The sequence below is a fragment of the Larimichthys crocea genome, chromosome VII (genome assembly GCF_000972845.2).
Source record: "Larimichthys crocea isolate SSNF chromosome VII, L_crocea_2.0, whole genome shotgun sequence".
In the NCBI taxonomy this organism is placed as follows: Eukaryota; Metazoa; Chordata; class Actinopteri; family Sciaenidae; genus Larimichthys; species Larimichthys crocea.
Window position 1 is genome coordinate 17,136,522 of NC_040017.1, and position 19,695 is coordinate 17,156,216.

General features: G+C 38.7%; 1 protein-coding gene across 1 annotated transcript; it reads right to left on the reverse strand.

The window, feature by feature from the left end:
* Positions 1-228: 228 nt before the first annotated feature.
* LOC109138169 (uncharacterized) lies at positions 229-11,629 on the reverse strand. The gene is made up of 16 exons (XM_027280058.1): positions 11,588-11,629; positions 11,459-11,491; positions 10,754-10,799; positions 9,145-9,287; positions 7,882-8,016; positions 6,515-6,691; positions 5,966-6,136; positions 5,574-5,696; positions 4,743-4,919; positions 4,113-4,283; positions 3,372-3,454; positions 2,358-2,446; positions 1,655-1,808; positions 906-1,056; positions 749-802; positions 229-658 (listed from the first exon to the last, which is right to left on the reverse strand). Exons 1-16 carry the CDS (start codon positions 11,619-11,621, stop codon positions 381-383), a joined length of 2,019 nt encoding a protein of 672 aa, XP_027135859.1. The 5' UTR covers positions 11,622-11,629; the 3' UTR covers positions 229-380.
* Between the last annotated feature and the right edge of the window lie 8,066 nt (positions 11,630-19,695).

The window sequence follows — 19,695 nt, forward strand, 5'->3', positions numbered from 1 at the left end:
GTTTTTCAGTGATTAAAGTCCATGTAAAGTCAAAATAAATTTGTGTTCTGAGTTTGTCAGACTAAAAACAAAAGTGTTATTAACCACCCAGCCAAATCTGAATGATCAAAAATAATGACATTATGCGTGATATCACGCGGTCTCGTTTTAGGACCGCCCACAAAATCCTGAACTGAAAACTGCTGAAAAACAGTTTGAACCTCTAACTCCACATTTCAGTAATACATCGTTCAAACTCTTTTCACATGTTTACAGCAACTATTTTTCTACATATTTATTGTGTTTTGAAAGCAAACTTGGAATTGCCTTTACACGGACTTCAATGAAAGTAATGAGAAATGAGAGAGTAATTACATTTCCCAAGTCAAATGGTCAACAGATTAACCAGCAGTGACCTCATGATAAGAACATGTGGTAAAAATGAAATGGATTGACTGGAGAATAGAGTCATGGTTGAAATCGGTATACATATTAACCCGATCAAAAAAGTAGGTCTTCCCCAGGGTCACTTTCGGGAAGTTGCAGCGAGTTGGTGTGTTCAGGATATGAGGCGAGGCCAGAGGAGTCAGTGTGCCATTTCTTCCATGGATTTTCAACACATTGTTGAACGCGATGCTGCGTTGATGCTGAGATACGCTTGCCACAATCCCAATGAGTACTGAAGAGAGACATGCATACATTTTTTTTTCAATATTCACAAATGTTCCCAACTTCACAAAAAAATATAGAAAATAATCTGATATCTTACTTTCTTTACAAAGCTGTGTTTCAGTTAGATTGTCCATGGTCAGAAGGGTGGATTCTGAAATAGGACATCATACAGACATATTATTGCTGAGATACAGGAACAAGTAGAAATGATAAAGTACTATTGTATGGCAATGATCAAGCATTGCACAAGTGACCTGTAATCATCCTGTTCTGATGACGTCTTGGACTCAAACGCCCTGCACAGCATGACCACAGAGAGGTGTTGTAGTAGTGGTGAGCGCAACATCTGAATCCTTCCTTGGCAGAGTATAGCACCTCCATGTCCTCACCCAAGCAGCAAACATCCTAGTTAAGTGGATAGAAACTATTTTAATGAACAATATGAATGGTCACATTAATCGTCAGAAAGTTTGCACCAAAGCAGATAGTTGTAAAACTACAGGCTTACATTTACATATAAACCAGAAAAATGTTAACTGTGTTGTGTTTGCTGCAAGAATCTGTGGATGATTTCCTGTCCCTAAGACTAAAAAAGGGTTTGTTGCTAATAAAGACGTGCAGTAAAAAAATAAACCCTCTTTATGTCAAGGTCTTTGAACAAAAGGTTGGAGGCATTGATTTTAGAGTTGTTAAAACAATGTTTTTGTTTCTTTTGATAGAGCCTGTTTTGCATATTTATATGACAACCCAGTTTCCAAAGGAAAAAAGGTTGGCACGCTTTGTAAAATGTAAATAGAAACAATGATGTGTTTTTTTTTTCTGGAAATGGGGCACATTGAAAGATGATGGGTGTGTTTTGTATTGGGCGTGATAATGGGCATTAAAAAGAGATAATAATAATAATAAAAATAATAAAAATGCACAGTTATTATTTATGAGTTTTGGACAATGCACAGTTTGGGTCATTTGGAGAAGTTGCTTCCCGGGAACAAACCAAACGTACCTGTTTGTTTTGCAGAGCAGATCCACAGCACTGCACCTCATGTTTAGACACGTTAAACAGTGTCAGGTTGTACAGTGTCCCAGAGCAGCACTTCATCTGTTGGTTTTTAATGTTATAAGCCCGGTTTCCACAACAGTACATGTGTTTGCAATGTCTGTATGGAAAAACAGAAGTTCTTAGTTAATATTGTGGTATATTTTCTTTTATATAATAATATAATATCAAATCAGTTGAGTGAGATAGAGAAGTTATTCTTACATCTTACTCATATTCTTTTGATGCTTTAGGGACAGATCGTTTTACATTCAAAAGACAGCAAGTTAGAATTAATCAGGGTCAATGTCAGACCGGAAGACAACTTCCTTGATAGTGATAACTGTTACTCCTAACCACGAGAGCCCGATTAAATGTTGTAAATCTTAGAAGAGTTGAGACATGAGTCAGATATACATGAAAAGTGCCAAGAGATAAACAAAAAAGGAGACGGTTGGTATGCTAGTCTTCCTCAAGAGACAGCAGTTAAGAATTTTTCTTTGCCACTCCTGTCTGGAGTCTGTCTGTATCCTGCATACTCCTCAGCTCAGCTTATGGAAAAACTTTTTTTTTTTAAATAAACACACAAAAAAAACAACCACCCCAATCTCAGTTTCACTGAATTTCATCAGCCTTTTCACAGACATAACATAAACACACAGGCACCCACCTGTGTCCAGATCTCCTGTGTCCATCGCAGCAGATCTCCGTATGATTGACTTCAGTGCCACAGCAGTTTTTTCTATGTAAGCCATTAAACTGAGAAGAACATACAGTCATTTTAGCTGGATTGTACGGAACATTGACCTCTGAACAATCCTTTCTGTTTTCTCTGCCCTTGTACAATGTATTATTACTCTGCTCTGCAAAGCCATACAGCATCTCTCTCTGCAGGATTTGACAGAATATATCAAAACGGATTATATTTGTATAGCCCAAAGTCACAAAGTACATTTGCCTTGGAGGGCTTTACAATCTGTACAGGGAGTGACACCCTCTGTCCTTAGAGCCTCGGTTAGCGCGAGGAAAAACTTGCCCACAAAAAACCCTTTAACAGGGAAAAAAAGGTGGAAGAAACCTCAGGAAGAGACCTTATATATACTATAGTATAGTAAATTCTATACTAAAATACAATCATACACACACTGGTATGCATATAGGTCAACATATATACAAAAATATGAGGAGAAATACAGACCAAAAACAAAAAATACACTAAAGCAAATATTACTCTCTACAAATAAAATGCGTTAAGTTGCTTAAATCTTACCCGGGCATTGTTATATCATCCTTTAGCCTACGCGGTTAATATTATTGGCGCTAATGGCAGCAGAGATTTTTATCCACTGGACACAAAACACTCTTGCATGCCGTATTAATGCAGCTGGGTGGAGCTCCGAGCTCTCTCGACAAAGCTGCAGTACGTAGTAGTGTTTTTTATAGTGATAATTGAGATGCACTGCTCTCAGTTCTTTTTGTAGCATAAATAATTCTTTGCATTAAATATATCAAAGAAATGTTTTCGTCAAACTGGCATTTACGTACAAAAGGGCTCTTTCTCATTTAAAAAAAACTATGACTTATTATCACAACTATCTTTTACAAGCCTACAGGCGTCACTGGAAAGTTTGATTATTGATTCTCCGCCTAGCTGAACTAATTCGAAACAGAAAGTTTTCATTACTTGTTCTGTCTGAGGCGTCCGTTGAAATAAACAGCCATCATGTGTGTGTGCGTTATGCACAGTAGGAGCGGCATCATAATGACCTAAAGAGAAGAGGGATGGGTGGGAAAACAACAAGTTCAGTTGGAGACAGAATGGAAAGAGTGTGGCGTTTATTAAGTGTAGACTGTGGAATTTAGCAGTGTCTGAACAGGATGACTCAGACGGTTTGGGAGACAGAAATATATGGAGAGAAAAAAATTGGCCTGCAAGACAATGCTCTCTTTCATGTGCCTCCCCTGTGCGAAACAAGTTAGCTAATGCAGCTGTATATCTGTATCTCATCTTCCAAATCTCCTATCCTCTATCATCGTCTGCCAGCAGACATAAACTGAGACATTTCTGACTGCTGTCTGGAAATATTACCAGAAAGGCAGCAGCCAGTGAAGCATGAGCGAAAACATTTCATTCATATTCTTCCAAATCCAAATGGGTGAATCCAACAAGCATTTATGCTTGTTGGATTCAGCATAACATTAACATTAACAGCTGAACCTGCTATGTGTTAAAGTAGATGTGCAAAACAGTGTTGGGATGAACTTTAATAGGATTGCACTCTTTAAATTTTGCTATGGGCAGGAATGGACTGTCAAAGCAAGGAAAGTCACATATCTAAAGAAATTTTACACAGTGTGACATGAAATAAACGTGACATCACTGTTTACCACAGAGCGTACCGTGGTCTTATGAGTTGAGACGCACCTGACTCATTTTTGCAGCAGTTGTGTTGAATAGACTGTATCTCAAAACCTCGATCAGTGAAGCAACAGCGTTCAGTCTTAGTGTTGTACTGTTTATCCGGTCCACAGCATACATGATCACTGGATTTTCTCTTCAGGATCATCCTTTTGTTATCCTGACCGCAGCGGAGCTCTGTGGAAAAGATCAGGATGTTACCAGAGGTCTACTTTATGTCATAACTCAAAGGTGCTTTATTCTATCATTTTAATGTTTCATTCTTTGCCAGTCAGATTGCTCTGAATGACTTTATATTATTGTTTTCTGTTTTGTTTTAATTAGTGTCCCAGTTAAAATCACCCAATTCTGCCTACAGATGTAACTATTTATTGAGTTCAGTCAGTCATTTTGAAGGAGACAGATACAGATTTCCTAATGTGGAACAGACAGAACAGAACAAAACAATAACAATCTGTTTAGATACTTAACATGCTAAAGTGGTTGTTTACAGGAGACCCCAGAAGGTAATCCTTGTATGTTAAATATGTTGGTAGGATAAGGGATATACTGCAGCACCAAGATGTTGTAGTTAGATCTTATGCAGACTTGTAAATGTTAGTTTTGCTTTTGTCTGTAGATGTATAACGGACGTACCACAATTGCCAGAATTAAGAGAATGTATCTCAAAAGAAGCATTGTAATGGCAGCATTCAGTCTTAGTGTTGTACTGTTTATCCGGTCCACAGCATACGTGATCAGGGGAATTTCTCCTCAGGATCTTCTCGCTGCCAGTCTTCCCACAACATAAGTGCTTGTCAGCATCAATAGCCTCTGTGGAACAGATCAAGATGACTCTTTATAACTTTGTCATCTTTTTCTCAGCCAATAATCAGATGAGAAACCACTGTGTAATCCTGAAGACCGCATGTGTTTGGATAGAATAGAGTTTGTGTTACATGTATTATGAATTGTTAAATACTGACATAAAAACTACGAGTTTTTAGAATTACCAGGCATATACATGTACTTTTCTTCTCACATACACATATCAAACCAAACCCATATACTATACTGAACACCTCACATGAACAGCTGAAAAATGACACACCGACAGACACAACTGAAAAGCCCTCATGAAAACTATTGAAAAGCTTTCACACATACTAGTAAAGTGTGCTCATATACACATTTACAATGCTCTTATATAGTATATTGTAAAAACCATTTACATGTACATACGGTATAGGTCACCAAATATACTGTTCATCTTTGTTTTCTCTCTAATGCTCGCTGCCTTTATTGGTTGGGTTGGTTAGGTTTAGACATCAGAGGCAGAGAAAGGCTAGTCATGCTTTCATCATAGTTGGATTAATAAATTCACATACCAAGTCTTCCTGTTTTCCTCTAGATGAAAAAAATGCCTTACTTTTTAACTGCAATGTGTGTATACTGTATGTCGTATTGTGTCCAGCTCTACTCACTCACTTTGACCACAGCACTGGCTGTTTGGTGCAGGTTTGGCGATGATTGTTGTACCACAGCATATTTCTTTGAGTGAGTCATATGCCCTCAGTCCGCAACAAGGTGAAACATTCTCACTCAGACCCTCTGTAACATTAGGGGTAAAAACAAATTCAAGATACAGACACCAGCATAACATTAACAGCTGAACCTGCTATGTGTTAAAGTAGATGTGCAAAACAGTGTTGGGATGAACTTTGTTAGGATTGCACTCTTTAAATTTTGCTATGGGCAGGAATGGACTGTCAAAGCAAGGAAAGTCACATATCTAAAGAAATTTTACACAGTGTGACATGAAATAAACGTGACATCACTGTTTACCACAGCGTACCGTGGTCTTATGAGTTGAGACGCACCTGACTCATTTTTGCAGCAGTTGTGTTGAATAGACTGTATCTCAAAACCTCGATCAGTGAAGCAACAGCGTTCAGTCTTAGTGTTGTACTGTTTATCCGGTCCACAGCATACATGATCACTGGATTTTCTCTTCAGGATTATCCTTTTGTTATCCTGACCGCAGCGGAGCTCTGTGGAAAAGATCAGGATGTTACCAGAGGTCTACTTTATGTCATAACTCAAAGGTGCTTTATTCTATCATTTTAATGTTTCATTCTTTGCCAGTCAGATTGTTCTGAATGACTTTATATTATTGTTTTCTGTTTTGTTTTAATTAGTGCCCCAGTTAAATGTGGAACAGACAGAACAGAACAAAACAATAACAATCTGTTTAGATACTTAACATGCTAAAGTGATTGTTTACAGGAGACCCCAGAAGGTAATCCTTGTATGTTAAATATGTTGGTAGGATAAAGAATATACTGCAGCACCAAGATGTTGTAGTTAGATCTTATGCAGACTTGTAAATGTTAGTTTTGCTTTTGTCTGTAGATGTATAACTGACGTACCACAATTGCCAGAATTAAGAGAATGTATCTCAAAAGAAGCATTGTAAATGCAGCATTCAGTCTTAGTGTTGTACTGTTTATCCGGTCCACAGCATACGTGATCAGGGGAATTTCTCCTCAGGATCTTCTCGCTGCCATTCTTTCCACAACATAAGTGCTTGTCAGCATCAATAGCCTCTGTGGAACAGATCAAGATGACTCTTTATAACTTTGTCATCTTTTTCTCAGCCAATAATCAGATGACAAACCACTGTGTAATCCTGAAGACCGCATGTATTTGGATAGAATAGAGTTTGTGTTACATGTATTATGAATTGTGAAATACTGACATAAAAACTATGAGTTTTTAGAATTACCAGGCATATACGTGTACTTTTCTTCTCACATACACATATCAAACCAAACTCATATACTATACTGAACACCTCACATGAACAGCTGAAAAATGGAGAGGCACCTGGCTGCAGACCTCCACTGTCAGGCCCGGAAGTGATGATGTTTTTTGGTGGGTGGGGAGGTGAAGAGGACATTTTGAGAGGGTCATTTTCATTTTCAGATGAAAATTACACTTTTCATTTTCAGATGAAAATGATTTTCAGATGCCTCAGTGAGTGGGTTGGTCCGTTGCTGCGTTACGTTAACGCGTCCGCCATATTGGATGTGGCAGATCTGCCCGTAATACAAGGAAATGGACTGAACTTCATAAAGCGCCTTTCTACAAAGTTCTTTAAGTTAATGTCTCTTATACACCCATTCACACACACACTAATATATCTGGGAAACAAACAGGCACCAAAAACAACGTATGTAACTTTTAAAGTGATGATTATAAATGTTTACTCCTTATGTAAGCACCAAACCAACGTATGTATTTTTCTAATGCTGAGTGTTTACAGCTACTAATGTGTGTAACACTGTTACTGTGATGATAAATATTGAAATATTTATATTTAACATTTAATCTGTGTCTATAATAACCAGATCCTGAAATGTAGATGTGACATGAGGGTTTTCTGAATAAAGAGTACTAGCGTTTACATTTAACTGATTTTGATATATATATCTATATATAGTATATTATATTAGTATATATATATATATTCATATATATCAATATATATATATATAATTATATATATAATGTATATTCATATATATATATACATTCGTTCATTTCCGGGCCTGACAGCGGAGGTGCGTGACGGTGGAGGTCTGCAGCCAGCATCTCTTGTCAAAAATGACACACCGACAGACACAACTGAAAAGCCCTCATGAAAACGAATGAAAAGCTTTCACACATACTAGTAAAGTGTGCTCATATACACATTTACAATGCTCTTGTATAGTATATTGTGAAAACCACTCACCTTGACCACAGCACTGGCTGTTTGGTGCAGGTTTGGCGATGATTGTTGTACCACAGCATATTTCATTGAGTGAGTCATATGCCCTCAGTCCGCAACAAGATGAAACCTTCTCACTCAGACCCTCTGTAACATTAGCTGTAAAAACAAATTCCAGATACAGATACCAGAATAACATTAACAGCTGAACCTGCTATGTGTTAAAGCAGGTGTGTAAAACAGTGTTAGGATTAACTTTGTTAGGATTGGGCTGTTTAAATTTAGCAGTTTTTGCATTTTGAGTGGACTTGTCAACAGATGAATTTGAAAAGATGATTAAAGAAGGTTATTACAACACAAAAGCAAAGCAAGGAAAGTCACATATCTAAAGATATCTGGGCTGATTCAATACACCCACTGCTGAGAAATCTAGCCATATGTTGTTGCTTCATCATCCCTTTATTAATAGAATAACGTTTTAAACTGCAGGACAAGACACAACATAACATCAGTGTAACACTGTCTGTCTGTCATGTGGGTGAGGTGACGATAATACAGTAGTCTGAATGTTAGCAGGAGTGGGCGGGAGTGGAGCACACATTCCAGAAACAGACAGTACTGAAATACAGTAAAGCTGGGGCACAAGAGAAAAGTTTTTTAAGATTCTGTTTCCATGTTTCTTGCATATCAGGGCTCCACATTGCTTAAAATTGTGAAAATATTGGAGAAGCAAAGAAGATTGGGCTGATGGCTGGCTACCTGCAGCTGAAATAAGGGTGTCTTTAAATTGAGAGTGTGCATTTACACGTGGGGCACAGCAGTGGATGATGTCAATAGATTTGAGTAAAACAGAGACTTCTTACAGAGACTGCTTAACTTGAACAAATGTCTGTTGAAACACAGATGAGATCCCTGTGTTGGCATACAGTAAATAACCCTCTTCGATTCATTCCAGGTGACTATCACATGGGGCTGATTGAGAGCAAAATACAAAAAGTTGGCTACTTTGAAGAATCTAAAATACAACAAATGTTTTGTTTTGTTTCCCACCTTCTATCACATAATTTAATGTGTAACATCATAGTTTTGATGATTCAGTGTTTATCTCCAATGTAGAAGTTAATAAAAAACATCAGTCATTATGATACAGTCATTGTGCCTTCTTTCTCCTGCCTATCGAAGTTCACCAAGGTAGCTGCCACTCGAAGCCGTTTGATGCTATTGCAAAATCACAAAATCAACATTCCCATGTCTTGCAACTTTGACATGTACATGTACAGTCCTTACCAGTTACGTTTGATCCATGTCCTACTTTACAACAAGTGGCCGTTGCAGGGTTAAAAGCTTGCTCTTCACAGCATGAAAACCCTGCCTCTGGATAGATGCACACAGTCTTGGGGAAGTTGGGCTTTTTTTCCACACAGGTTTTTCTGTAAGACACACATAACGTAACTCTGGCTATTGTCACAGTCAGTACTATTGCATTCAGTAGATACATACAGATATTTTTCAGATATATGTAGCCTTTTCTCACACACTTCCTTTGTAATACTGCCCTCTGATGGACAGCTACAAAGGTACTCATACAGTACCGGCACACACAATTGGTGAGACTTTGACCTGGGGTCAGAGGTCAACAGGAATAATCTTCTGGAGATCCTGAATAATATGACTAAAGTGTACTTCCATTGCAAAGGCATAACAAGCCTGTCTAATAATCTCATTGTAGATGGATTTCTTATACGATTGTTATCAATATTGTCTGATACAGAGGTGCCTTAAAGGAAAACCCTCAAAAATACTACATTACATCTGAGGGAATTATTGAGGTGTCCTAATATTTTAGTCACTTGGACTATCACAACCATTTTTTGGGGGGGGGGATAAAATTGTCATGAAATACCATTTAAGAATGTTGGAAATTTGGAAACAGTCTACTTCTGTTTGTAAAGACACCGCCCTGTACTTGTCTGAATGGGAACTCATGACAGACATAAAAGTTTTCTTTGCTCAGTCCGTAGGAATTTGGCTTGGGAACTGGGGGGGTGGGGGTTGCTAGTTAAAGGTCAGTATGGATGGTGGCTGGTAGCTGGAGAGGTGCCAGTTCACTTCAAGGGCACTGCTGATGTGAGGTACTGAGCCCCCATCCCAGGGTGCCACGCCCTATGTGTCTCCTCATCACTCCACCACATAAACATGTCTATAAGCCCTTTTGTGTGTGTGTGTGTGTGTGTGTGTGTGTGTGTGTGTGTGTGTGTGTGTGTGTAATGAAGGTAAAGACTTGAGCGATCAAAAAATTATTGATTAAAATAATAATAGTCATGTTCTGTGGTTTCTCAGTGAAGTGTATGAATTAATTCTCTGTGTGGACAGTGACAGACAGACAGAACTTGTTATATACAGTCATGTCTTTTATGAAACGTCTTCACCTTACTGCATTATTATAAACTATAGCACTATCCACAGCAGACCATGTGTCTTAGCAATTAACCCCAACGTCTGTCGACTAAAATTGACTGAAATTATTTTCCAGTTTGCTCTAATTATTAATTAATGAGTGTGCCAAATACGTAAATGTAAAGACACGCTTATCCTTTCTGCTGCTGTTTGTTTGTTTGTTTTCAGTGGCTGAAAAATGCATGTGCACATTACTAGGGAATTGTCGGTGCGCCCTCAGGGTTTTTCCAAGCCAGCTCCACTTGTTTAATCTAATTAGCCTAGGTGGGGCGCACTAGTTAAGGCTCATGGCCACCTTAAACTGTCACTACTGAATCAGTAGTGACGGTTTAAGGTGGTACTGATCATGTGAGATAATCACATTCCTCAAAAACCCCGGGTCCCCTCACACACACACACACACGCACACACACACACACACACACACACACACACTCACCGGTAACAGTAGCATTGAGAAGCTGCATTTTCTCCCACGGTGCACTCTGTCAATAAACACAAATGCTGCCATCACAAAATTATAATATAATCAATTAAACTGGCACCAATCTTTGGAGATGACGACGGAGGTTAAATTGTGCCTTACATATACAGTCACACCTTTCTAATTACTGTAATACACATTATTAACCGTTTTGCAACACCTCACAATCCAAGGACATGTCAGCATAGGTTTGTAAAAACCCACGCACATCTAAAAAAATATTACCTGTCAGCGATGATTAACACCTGTCTGCACTCACGCCAATAGCACTCCAGGGTCAATAAGAGGTGTTCTGTAAATGAACTGTCTCAACTTTCTTTTCCCTTTTCACTTTTCCACATAACATAAACCTCACGCTGCCTGCGAGGTCGTGACTAGTTCTTCAAAACACACTCAAAGCCACAATCGAGTGATGGAGGAGGAGTATAAATTAATCAAATCAATCAATAATAATAATAAAAAAAAATTATCTATCTTCTGGAAGATCCACAGCCACACAGATCCACACAGCCACAATGCACTTAGCCCATGAAAACCATTAGGTCATAAGTCATAAAAGATATAGAGACAAAAATAGAAACCTAATTTCTATGAGGTTTTCTAGGAACCACATTTCCCACGAGCTTAATCAATTAAGGATCTTTAATCATCAGTACTTACCACAAACTGTGATGATACTGCAAAGCAGCCAAACTGAATGAGTGTAACAAGAAGTATAATTATATTAATTACAAAAAGTCACTCAAATGAATTAAAGTTACGTTTGTGTTAAGGTACACAATTGCCTACCCAAATTCAGAGTCCTAGGAAGCAACATCCCCATCTTCTTTGGCGCAACTGACTGCAGAGTGCTGACTAGATTTGCAAAAATAATAGCCAATAGCCACTCCCCCTTATGTTGTCGCCTTAAAATATCACAAACCCATAAACCTGTTGACTCAAATCCAAGTGATCAGAAATATGAAAGGTGACGTGAAAGACTGAGATGATGAGTCACTCATTAAAACAAAACAAAGAACACACAGAGATACCCTTTATAATAATGTTTGGGAAGCGGCCCAACGGGGTACAGTAAATTCATGCAGCAGGTGTGAAAAATAGACAGACCACTAATAAAATCTATTAGATAAAATGTAAAGAAATGATTCAATTAAAGTTAGGACCAGTTGAGACAGTTAAGGCAACTGGACCTGGTTGTAGATCCGTAAATATGTTTCATCTCTCATCCAAGAAGCATCCAAGAAGAAGAATGTACAGGTGTACAGTCTGAGTCACGATAAGAAGAAGGAGAAGGAGAATATATAATCTAGTTCTGTTGCTTCTTTGGTCTTACCATTGAGACAGCTGCACAACCCCTCCACCCATACTTGATATTTAACAGATGTAAAGACAAATCCATCATCTCATTTTTAATTCTTACAGTACCCATTGTCCACAGCTGGAGAACTAAAGGCGACAGGACCGACTATAAATCAGGGAGAGATGCCAGAGCTCAGCACGTACGCAAATCACTGGGCTCCATGTCCACTGATTAGTTTGAACACACAGGAGACCTCCTGAGTATACAGTCATGTTACAAGCCCTGGTGGCTAATAGATATATTCATACGCTTTTTATGTTCATCATATTTTAAAGAGTTTATAATCATTAATCATATTATTAAAGTATATTAAAGTCATACTGTAGCCGAGCCTATCCACTCCTATTTTGAGCTTTAGCCTTACTTTAGATATATGAAAATTATTTATAGTTTACAGCTCGTCATGCATACAGGAATACACGAATACACCCAGACAGGCATACAGGAATACACCCAGGCAGACAGAGATACAGACATAAACACAGACAGACACCAAGACAGACATACCAAGACGAAGATTATATTTTTTATTTCACTTTTGTTGATGTCACTCATCTCAGTATTCATAGTTCTGTTTATGTGGCGTGTAACTTAACGAGCTGTAAAAGCTCAGTGTTAACAGAAAGATGTGTTTAAAAGTTATTATCCAGTGTTTTAGTTAGGTGAGTAACCCAAAGAGAGACAATGACCTCAGGACAACGGGTGGAGATGTGGGGAGTTGTTGTTTTTTCGCTTAATGTGAAATATAAAATAACAAACTGCCAACAGTTATGTTCGTGGGTTAAATTTGTTTATGTTCAACCCGCATCTCTCGTTTGCCTCCGTACGGCACACGCAGTCATCTGTTTATTTCATTGTTTTTACCGCATCTTTGTGGTTTAGTGTTCCCAGAATGGTTCCCTTTTTTCATAAAAAAAAATATATATATACTCTACTGGGACACAATTTGTTTAGATAGATAGATGGTCACGACTCATTTTGTTCTGTTTTCTTCCTTCCCTGGACACCAGAGAGTTTGGGGTCATTATTTTGCTATTCAGTTAAATTAACGTGGGCTTATTTTTTTAATATCGAGAGAGAGAGAGAGAGAGAGAGAGAGAAGGAGAGAGCGAGAGAGAGAGAGAGAGAGAGAGAGAGAGAGAGAGGTAACAAATACGGTGGGATTATTTAATCAGAGAAATAAACAGCGGATATATTCAGTCATCGGAATCATCCCCGATCCTGTCTGAACGTTACAAGGTGTCTGCCAACTCAGACTAGTGGTCAGACTTCTTAAATTTCAGACACTGTGTCAGACCCTGTGCTGGCTGTCTTTTTATGGCTACATATGATTCAGATGTGTTCTAGAACATTTTATTTTTCTATTTATTAAGCAATGATAATATGTAATACAACACACACACAAGAACAAAAACAAGATGGAGAGAGAAGTTTTTGATCAGATCCTCTGACTGTATGTTTGATTTTTTCTAAATAAGGAAAAGACAATAAATCTTTTAGAAAGAAAGAAGAAGAAGAAGAAGCTATACTTTATTAATCCCTCAAGAAGGATTTTTTTTTTTTCCAACACTCATAGACATGCAATGTCTGAGAGAGATGGTGGGCCAAGCAATAAACAGGCGGGCCAAATTTTACATAATTTTCTGACATAAATCAGAAAATTATGTACCTCAAAATAAAATCTCACTATATAAAACGGAACGGAAATTATGTCCGAAACAGGCAAATATATATATTTATATATACACACATAGAATTACATGTTCTTAGAAACAACACAAATCATTACATTTACACTCACACCAACATTCTGAGTGTTTTATATTGTGATATGAACTACGAATAATTTTCTCAATTAAAAAATGTCATTGTCCTTATGTAGCCAAAAACTTAAGGAGCTTCAAAAAGAACTAACTTCTGCACTTGGAGGTCCAATATGGAAGGTTTAGCAAGACGCTCAGCTTTCTCTTTCGTACTCAGTCCCTAGACCATCCTTACCACTGACCGTCTATATGACTCTCCATTCACCTCTGGGTGACGGTTCATCTTTGTCCATCACTATATCACCCACCATTAGATTTCTCCTTGGTGTGTGCGACCGCTGCCTTGTGGTGATGTTGTGCAGATATTTCTGTTTCCACCTACTCCATAATTGTTCTGCTAGAAGTGGTTTGAGGCTGTCGGGGCCGTTTAAGTTATCCACAGTGACGGGTCGACTGTTGACTATGGCCATGGCTTCGTACAGTTGAGTCCGTAATGAAGCATTGTTGAGTCTGCTTGAGAAGGTGACAGTCTTTGTCTGGCGTTCCCACATGCCCCCTGCGTGACTGTAGTGGGTGCATTCATGACAAAGTCACACTGTTTTTGTGACAGAAGTGTGCTCAGTCTCTGTATGTCAAGCTCTCGTAAAGCTGTCTTGAATTCATTCTTAGCACCCACAAAATTAGTGCCTTGATCACACTGAATTTGACGGACTGCACCTCGAACAGCAATGAAGCATCGCAGGGTATTGATGAAGGTGTCGGTGAACATATCCTCTAACATCTCGATGTGAATGGCTAGCAAGTTCATTTACAGTTTTACCTTGGGATGCGCCATCTGCTGGATTCTCATCCGTGGGGACATAGCGCCATTGCTGGGGGTTTGTGCAGTAGCGGATCTTCTGGACCCGGTTGGCTACAAAGGTGTGAAATCGCAGAGGATCGTTATTTATGTAGCCTAACACTACCTTTGAGTCTGTCCAAAAGTATTCTTTCCCATCAAAAATTCTCAATTCTTCTCTGAGCATATTGCTGATGGAGACTGAAACCACTGCTGCGGTTAAATCGAGCTGTGGTATTGTAGTCACTTTTATGAGAGAAACACAGGCCTTTCCTATCACTAGCGAGCAGTGAATCCCTCCCTTCTTGCTCTTGACTCTCAGATAAGAGCATTGCTTCTTTGGTATCCTTAAAGACTCCAGGACGCTTATCACATCCATTGTGATTCATTTACCGTGACTCTGTGACACAGGCTGCTCCACCCTAAGTCTCTACGTATGGGGCAGAGCTCATTGTCTGTTCCATCAATTATTTGCCTGGGTTTTATAGCCCTTCCCTTACATAGCTCACAGGTGTGAGATTTATGACACTCCTTGGCACTGTGACTTGGTTTGACACGTCAATAAGACAGCCTATTGTCTTTTATGAATGTTTGTCATTCCTCAAGGGACTTTCTCTTGAAATCTGTGCACTTGGGCAGTTGATGCTTGTCGTCTTTGCACCACATGCAGGGAGGTTTTTCTTTTCCATAGTTTGACCTTGAGTTTTCAGTGTTGTTTGAGTTCTGAAGATGCTAACTTTACTTCCCTTTGTTTCATTTGTGCTTCTTTTGACATAGGATGAGCTATCTCTGCTTCTACTGACACAAATTTAGCAAAATCTTCAAAAGTGGGAAAGTCTCTACCCTTCATGAGGCCCATTGAGACCCCATGGTTCCAGCGGGCTGCTAGCCAATCTGGCACTTTCTGTGTTAGCTTTTGATTCTCTTCACAATCATTAAGTATTTCTAAACCTTTCACATGAGGCATGGATTGGTGACAGGCATCTAGGAAATCTGAGAAGGCCCTTTACCCTTCGACATCTTTAGCCTGTACTTTTGGCTATTCTGATAGCTTGTCCCTGAACGCCCTTTGGATGAGAAATGGTTGTCCGTAGCATCGGTTGAGTTTATTCCATGCATCTCTGTATGCTTCATCGACGTCTCTATAAAAGGTGCCTTCAATACATTTGTGAGCAGGGCCACTGACATATTTCTTTAAATAATGAAGTTTGTCGGCTGATGAGATACTTTTTCTGTCTATCAGTGACATGAATAAAGCTCTCCATTCAATGTAGTGGATAGGGTCTCCCCCAAACACCATGGGCATTGACATGGAGAGTCTGTTAATGGTTATGCTGTCTTGTATCGCTTGGGCTAGAGGGGAGATGTCGATGGAGGGATTTAGTGGGAAGATGGAAGGGTTTTTGTGATACACAAAGAGGATGGCAGGGTTCTGTCTGTTGTGTCCATTTGCTGGCTGACTGTCAGTTTCCTGTCTGATTTCCCTGTCATAACTTTCCAGTCTGACACGTGCTACCTCTATGTCCCCTTCTACTTGCAAACGCTCTAATTCAGACTCCAATAGCCTTATGTTTTCCTTCTGTGTTCTTTCTTCCTCCATTAGTTTATAGAGATGTATAAAGTACTGGAGTAAAGGAGTGGAGTCCAAAAAGTACAGATACTGCATTTTAGTACTTAAGTAGAGTACTTAAGTGGTTCCACTTCGTTACTATACATCTCTGTTAGTTTATATTGAGTCTCCTTTGCAGCGAGCTCTGCGGCTGCTTCAGCCCTCTTTGCAGCCATGACTGTTTCAGAGAAGCGACTGCTAGCTGACTGAGAAGCAGTCGTCCCATACATGGAGTGGGCATATCTGATTTGAACTTTCCATTGTTCATAAAGAATAAGCAGTCTCTTTTCTTTTTTACTCTTTTCTTCCTTTTGATAGGTGAGAAATTTCTCTGTGGATAACTTGATTTGAATGACATAACGTAACGTCTTTAATTCCTTAGTGTCATCCAATTCATGTAGTTGTTTTCTTTTGGTTTCAATTTGCTCCTTTAATCCCTGTCTTGACAAGCCTTCTACACCCCCGTGATTTACTAAGCCTCTGCTCAATTTCTGCCTGTAGTTTATTTATCTGTTCATTTAAGGCATCCATTTTGACTGTAGCTGTATTCCTCGCCGTTCCTTGAGCATCACTCACATGCCAAAAAGTGAAACCAGCGTGCCTCCTATTGCAATAAACACTAACCCCTCTTCTGAAAGCTTATGTTGATGACAGATAGATATTTTAATAAAAACGCCAGAACAAAGAGCAAATATCCCAAATAAATATCACTCTACAGCGCTGCTCTGTGCCTGTTTGTGTTTTATTTTCTTAATTTATTTTTTTACCGTAAACTTTTACCGTCTTTACTGCCAGCTCATTCATTCCATAGCAACACAACACAGGAAATTATGTCCAAAACAGGAATATATATATATATATATATATATATATATAGAATTACATGTTCTTAGAAACAACATAAATCATTAAATTGATACAAAATGGGTTTGCTACAGGGGGGTTCAGTGCCATGCTCAAAGGCACCTCGGCAGTGCCCAGGAGGTGAACCGACACCTCTTCAGCTACCAGTCCACCTTCCTTGATTATTAGTTTTGAAATATTTAACAGCACAGGATTTTAGCCCAATTTAGCTACACCCTGTGTGGCCCTTTCTTAAAAAAAATCTGCCTTTTCTAATATTTATTAACCTGGTGGATGTTTAACCTGCCAAGGACTCAATATTATTACATTTTTAGAATTATATTATAATTATTATATTATGTATTTACAAAGGTAATATACAATAAAAACAAAAGTCATTATTACAAAATACAATACACAATAGAAATGCATGATGAATATATGAGATGAAGACCTCGTGCAAATGCCTGTCTAAACAGGTGTGTCTTTAACTTGATAGGTATCTCCAGAAGCAGCAAAACAGAAAAAACACAGGCAGGGTTTCCCTGGAGTTTCTGTAATGCATTCTTAAAAACTCAGTCACCATGTCACATGTGTGGGAGAGGCTGCAAATTTAGCACATCTGAGCGGGAAGGGAGGGGGGTAAAGAAATTCAGGCACGTATGCAGTAGCCAGGCTTACTGAGTGAGGAGAAGAGTGGGTTAAAGGACACCAAACAATGTAAGGTCTAATCAGTTAGTTTTGGCTGTCAGGATCATCAAAGATAATCATAAATAATAAACTTCTGCGGGGTACCACCCCTAAACTATAAATTTGGAATTGTCATTATTAAATTAATAACTACAAGCAAAATTACAACATCAAGAGAGCTTGTGTGTGTGTGTGTCTCTCAGCGTGCACAAACAGGAAGTGGAAAAAGAGCGAGACGTCTCAAGCATCTCAAGTACAGTACTTGTTCAAGTACTTTCTGCAGATAGCTGTGGCAAAGTAAAAAAAAATAAAACCTACACACAAGACTAAACAAATTCCACAGTTATATCCAAAACAAAATAACCGAACACAAAAAAACATAGCACCCAAAATATAATTAACAAAATATAATACAGAGGACACCTGGACAAATCTGGAAGACAAATCCGGAGCTTCAGCTGCAAAACCACGTGATTTTGCATGAGAGAAGCGATGTCCATGACGCAGCCCGGTTACTCATCTTTCTCTGTGGAATAACGAAGGAATTCAAGGTAACAGACGAGCTGGCGCAATGCAATCAATGACAACCAGAAGTGATTTGTTTACAGAGGTAAATGCATGCTTCGATAAGCCTATATGAAGATGCAAAAAGCAGTTACTTATCTTCTATTTATCATCAGTTCGGTATTGAAAATCTACACAGTTGTTTTATTACCTCACATATTCTCAGAAGTGATTTTAGTGCTAAAATGATAGACTAAATTTGTAAAAATAAATAAATAAGTAAAAAAATTAAATTCCTCTTCTATGAGGCTTTCCCTCCAAACCACCACATTTAATGCTGGGAAGTATGTGCTGGTAAGTGCACAAGTCAACTCCCAAGAACACCCCCCCCCCCCCCCCCCCCCCCCCCCCCCCCCCCCCCCCCCCTTCGAGTCATGAGTCATGAGCTTGGGGCGAGGTGCTGGAGCCTCGGGGCTCATGGCACTTGTGGTGGGGTCAAAAGTATTTTTAATAAAACTCTAACTCTGTTTTCTAGTAGTTCTTCTAGTTTTCTATTGCTACTTTTAAGTTTACTTTAACATTATCACCCAATTCTGTGTTTCACCTTGTTAGTCAACTTCACTCCAACTCAGTACCACCAATTTTATACTTATTTTTGGAATACATGGTAAACTAACCTCATTTATATAGCACTACCCAGTGATGGGCAGGTCAAACTAACAGGAATATCACAGGTAGGGAGAAATTGAATAAAATGTCCATAATTCAGTGTAAGTAGTCAAGTAATCAATTTTATTTGAAATGAGTATAATAGAGAACCACTGTCATTCTTAGGCAGTTATATGGAAGAACATTTTGATGTAAATGAAAAGTACAAGGGTCAATTTGACCCAAAGACCACAGAAGATACATAACATAATCAACTCATCCAAAACTTCCAAGAAGTCTCTTATGTCCACTTTTCTTTTTTTAGACATCATGGCTGCTCCAAACACACATACGCACATGGACACTGATTCAGACATTAATGTAAATGAAACCTGCTCTGATATTATCCTTCTAGCTGACATGACCCAGGGAGAACACACGCCCAAATTACAGTGGCAGATTAACAGGGAATCCTGGGCAACTAGCAGACCGGTGTGCAAGTCCCGGTCATGTAGTTGGCATATTCTGATAAGGATAATAGGTTATAGGAAATTGATGAATGGATGAATAAATATGGCATTTGTAGGCTTTGTGTTTTCTTCCATGCTAAGCACTTCAACACATAAAAGTAGTGGTGACTAC

What these genes read in the sequence shown, in the direction of transcription:
- LOC109138169 (XM_027280058.1), bottom strand. Translation starts at nt 11,621, where the DNA reads ATGGGGATGTTGCTTCCTAGGACTCTGAATTTGG. An exon ending in TCTCAATGCTACTGTTACCG is followed by an intron (nt 9,288 to 10,753) that starts GTGAGTGTGTGT and finishes TGTGTCTTACAG; the next exon opens with AAAAACCTGTGTGGAAAAAA. An exon ending in AACACAGCTTTGTAAAGAAA is followed by an intron (nt 659 to 748) that starts GTAAGATATCAG and finishes GTCTCTCTTCAG; the next exon opens with TACTCATTGGGATTGTGGCA.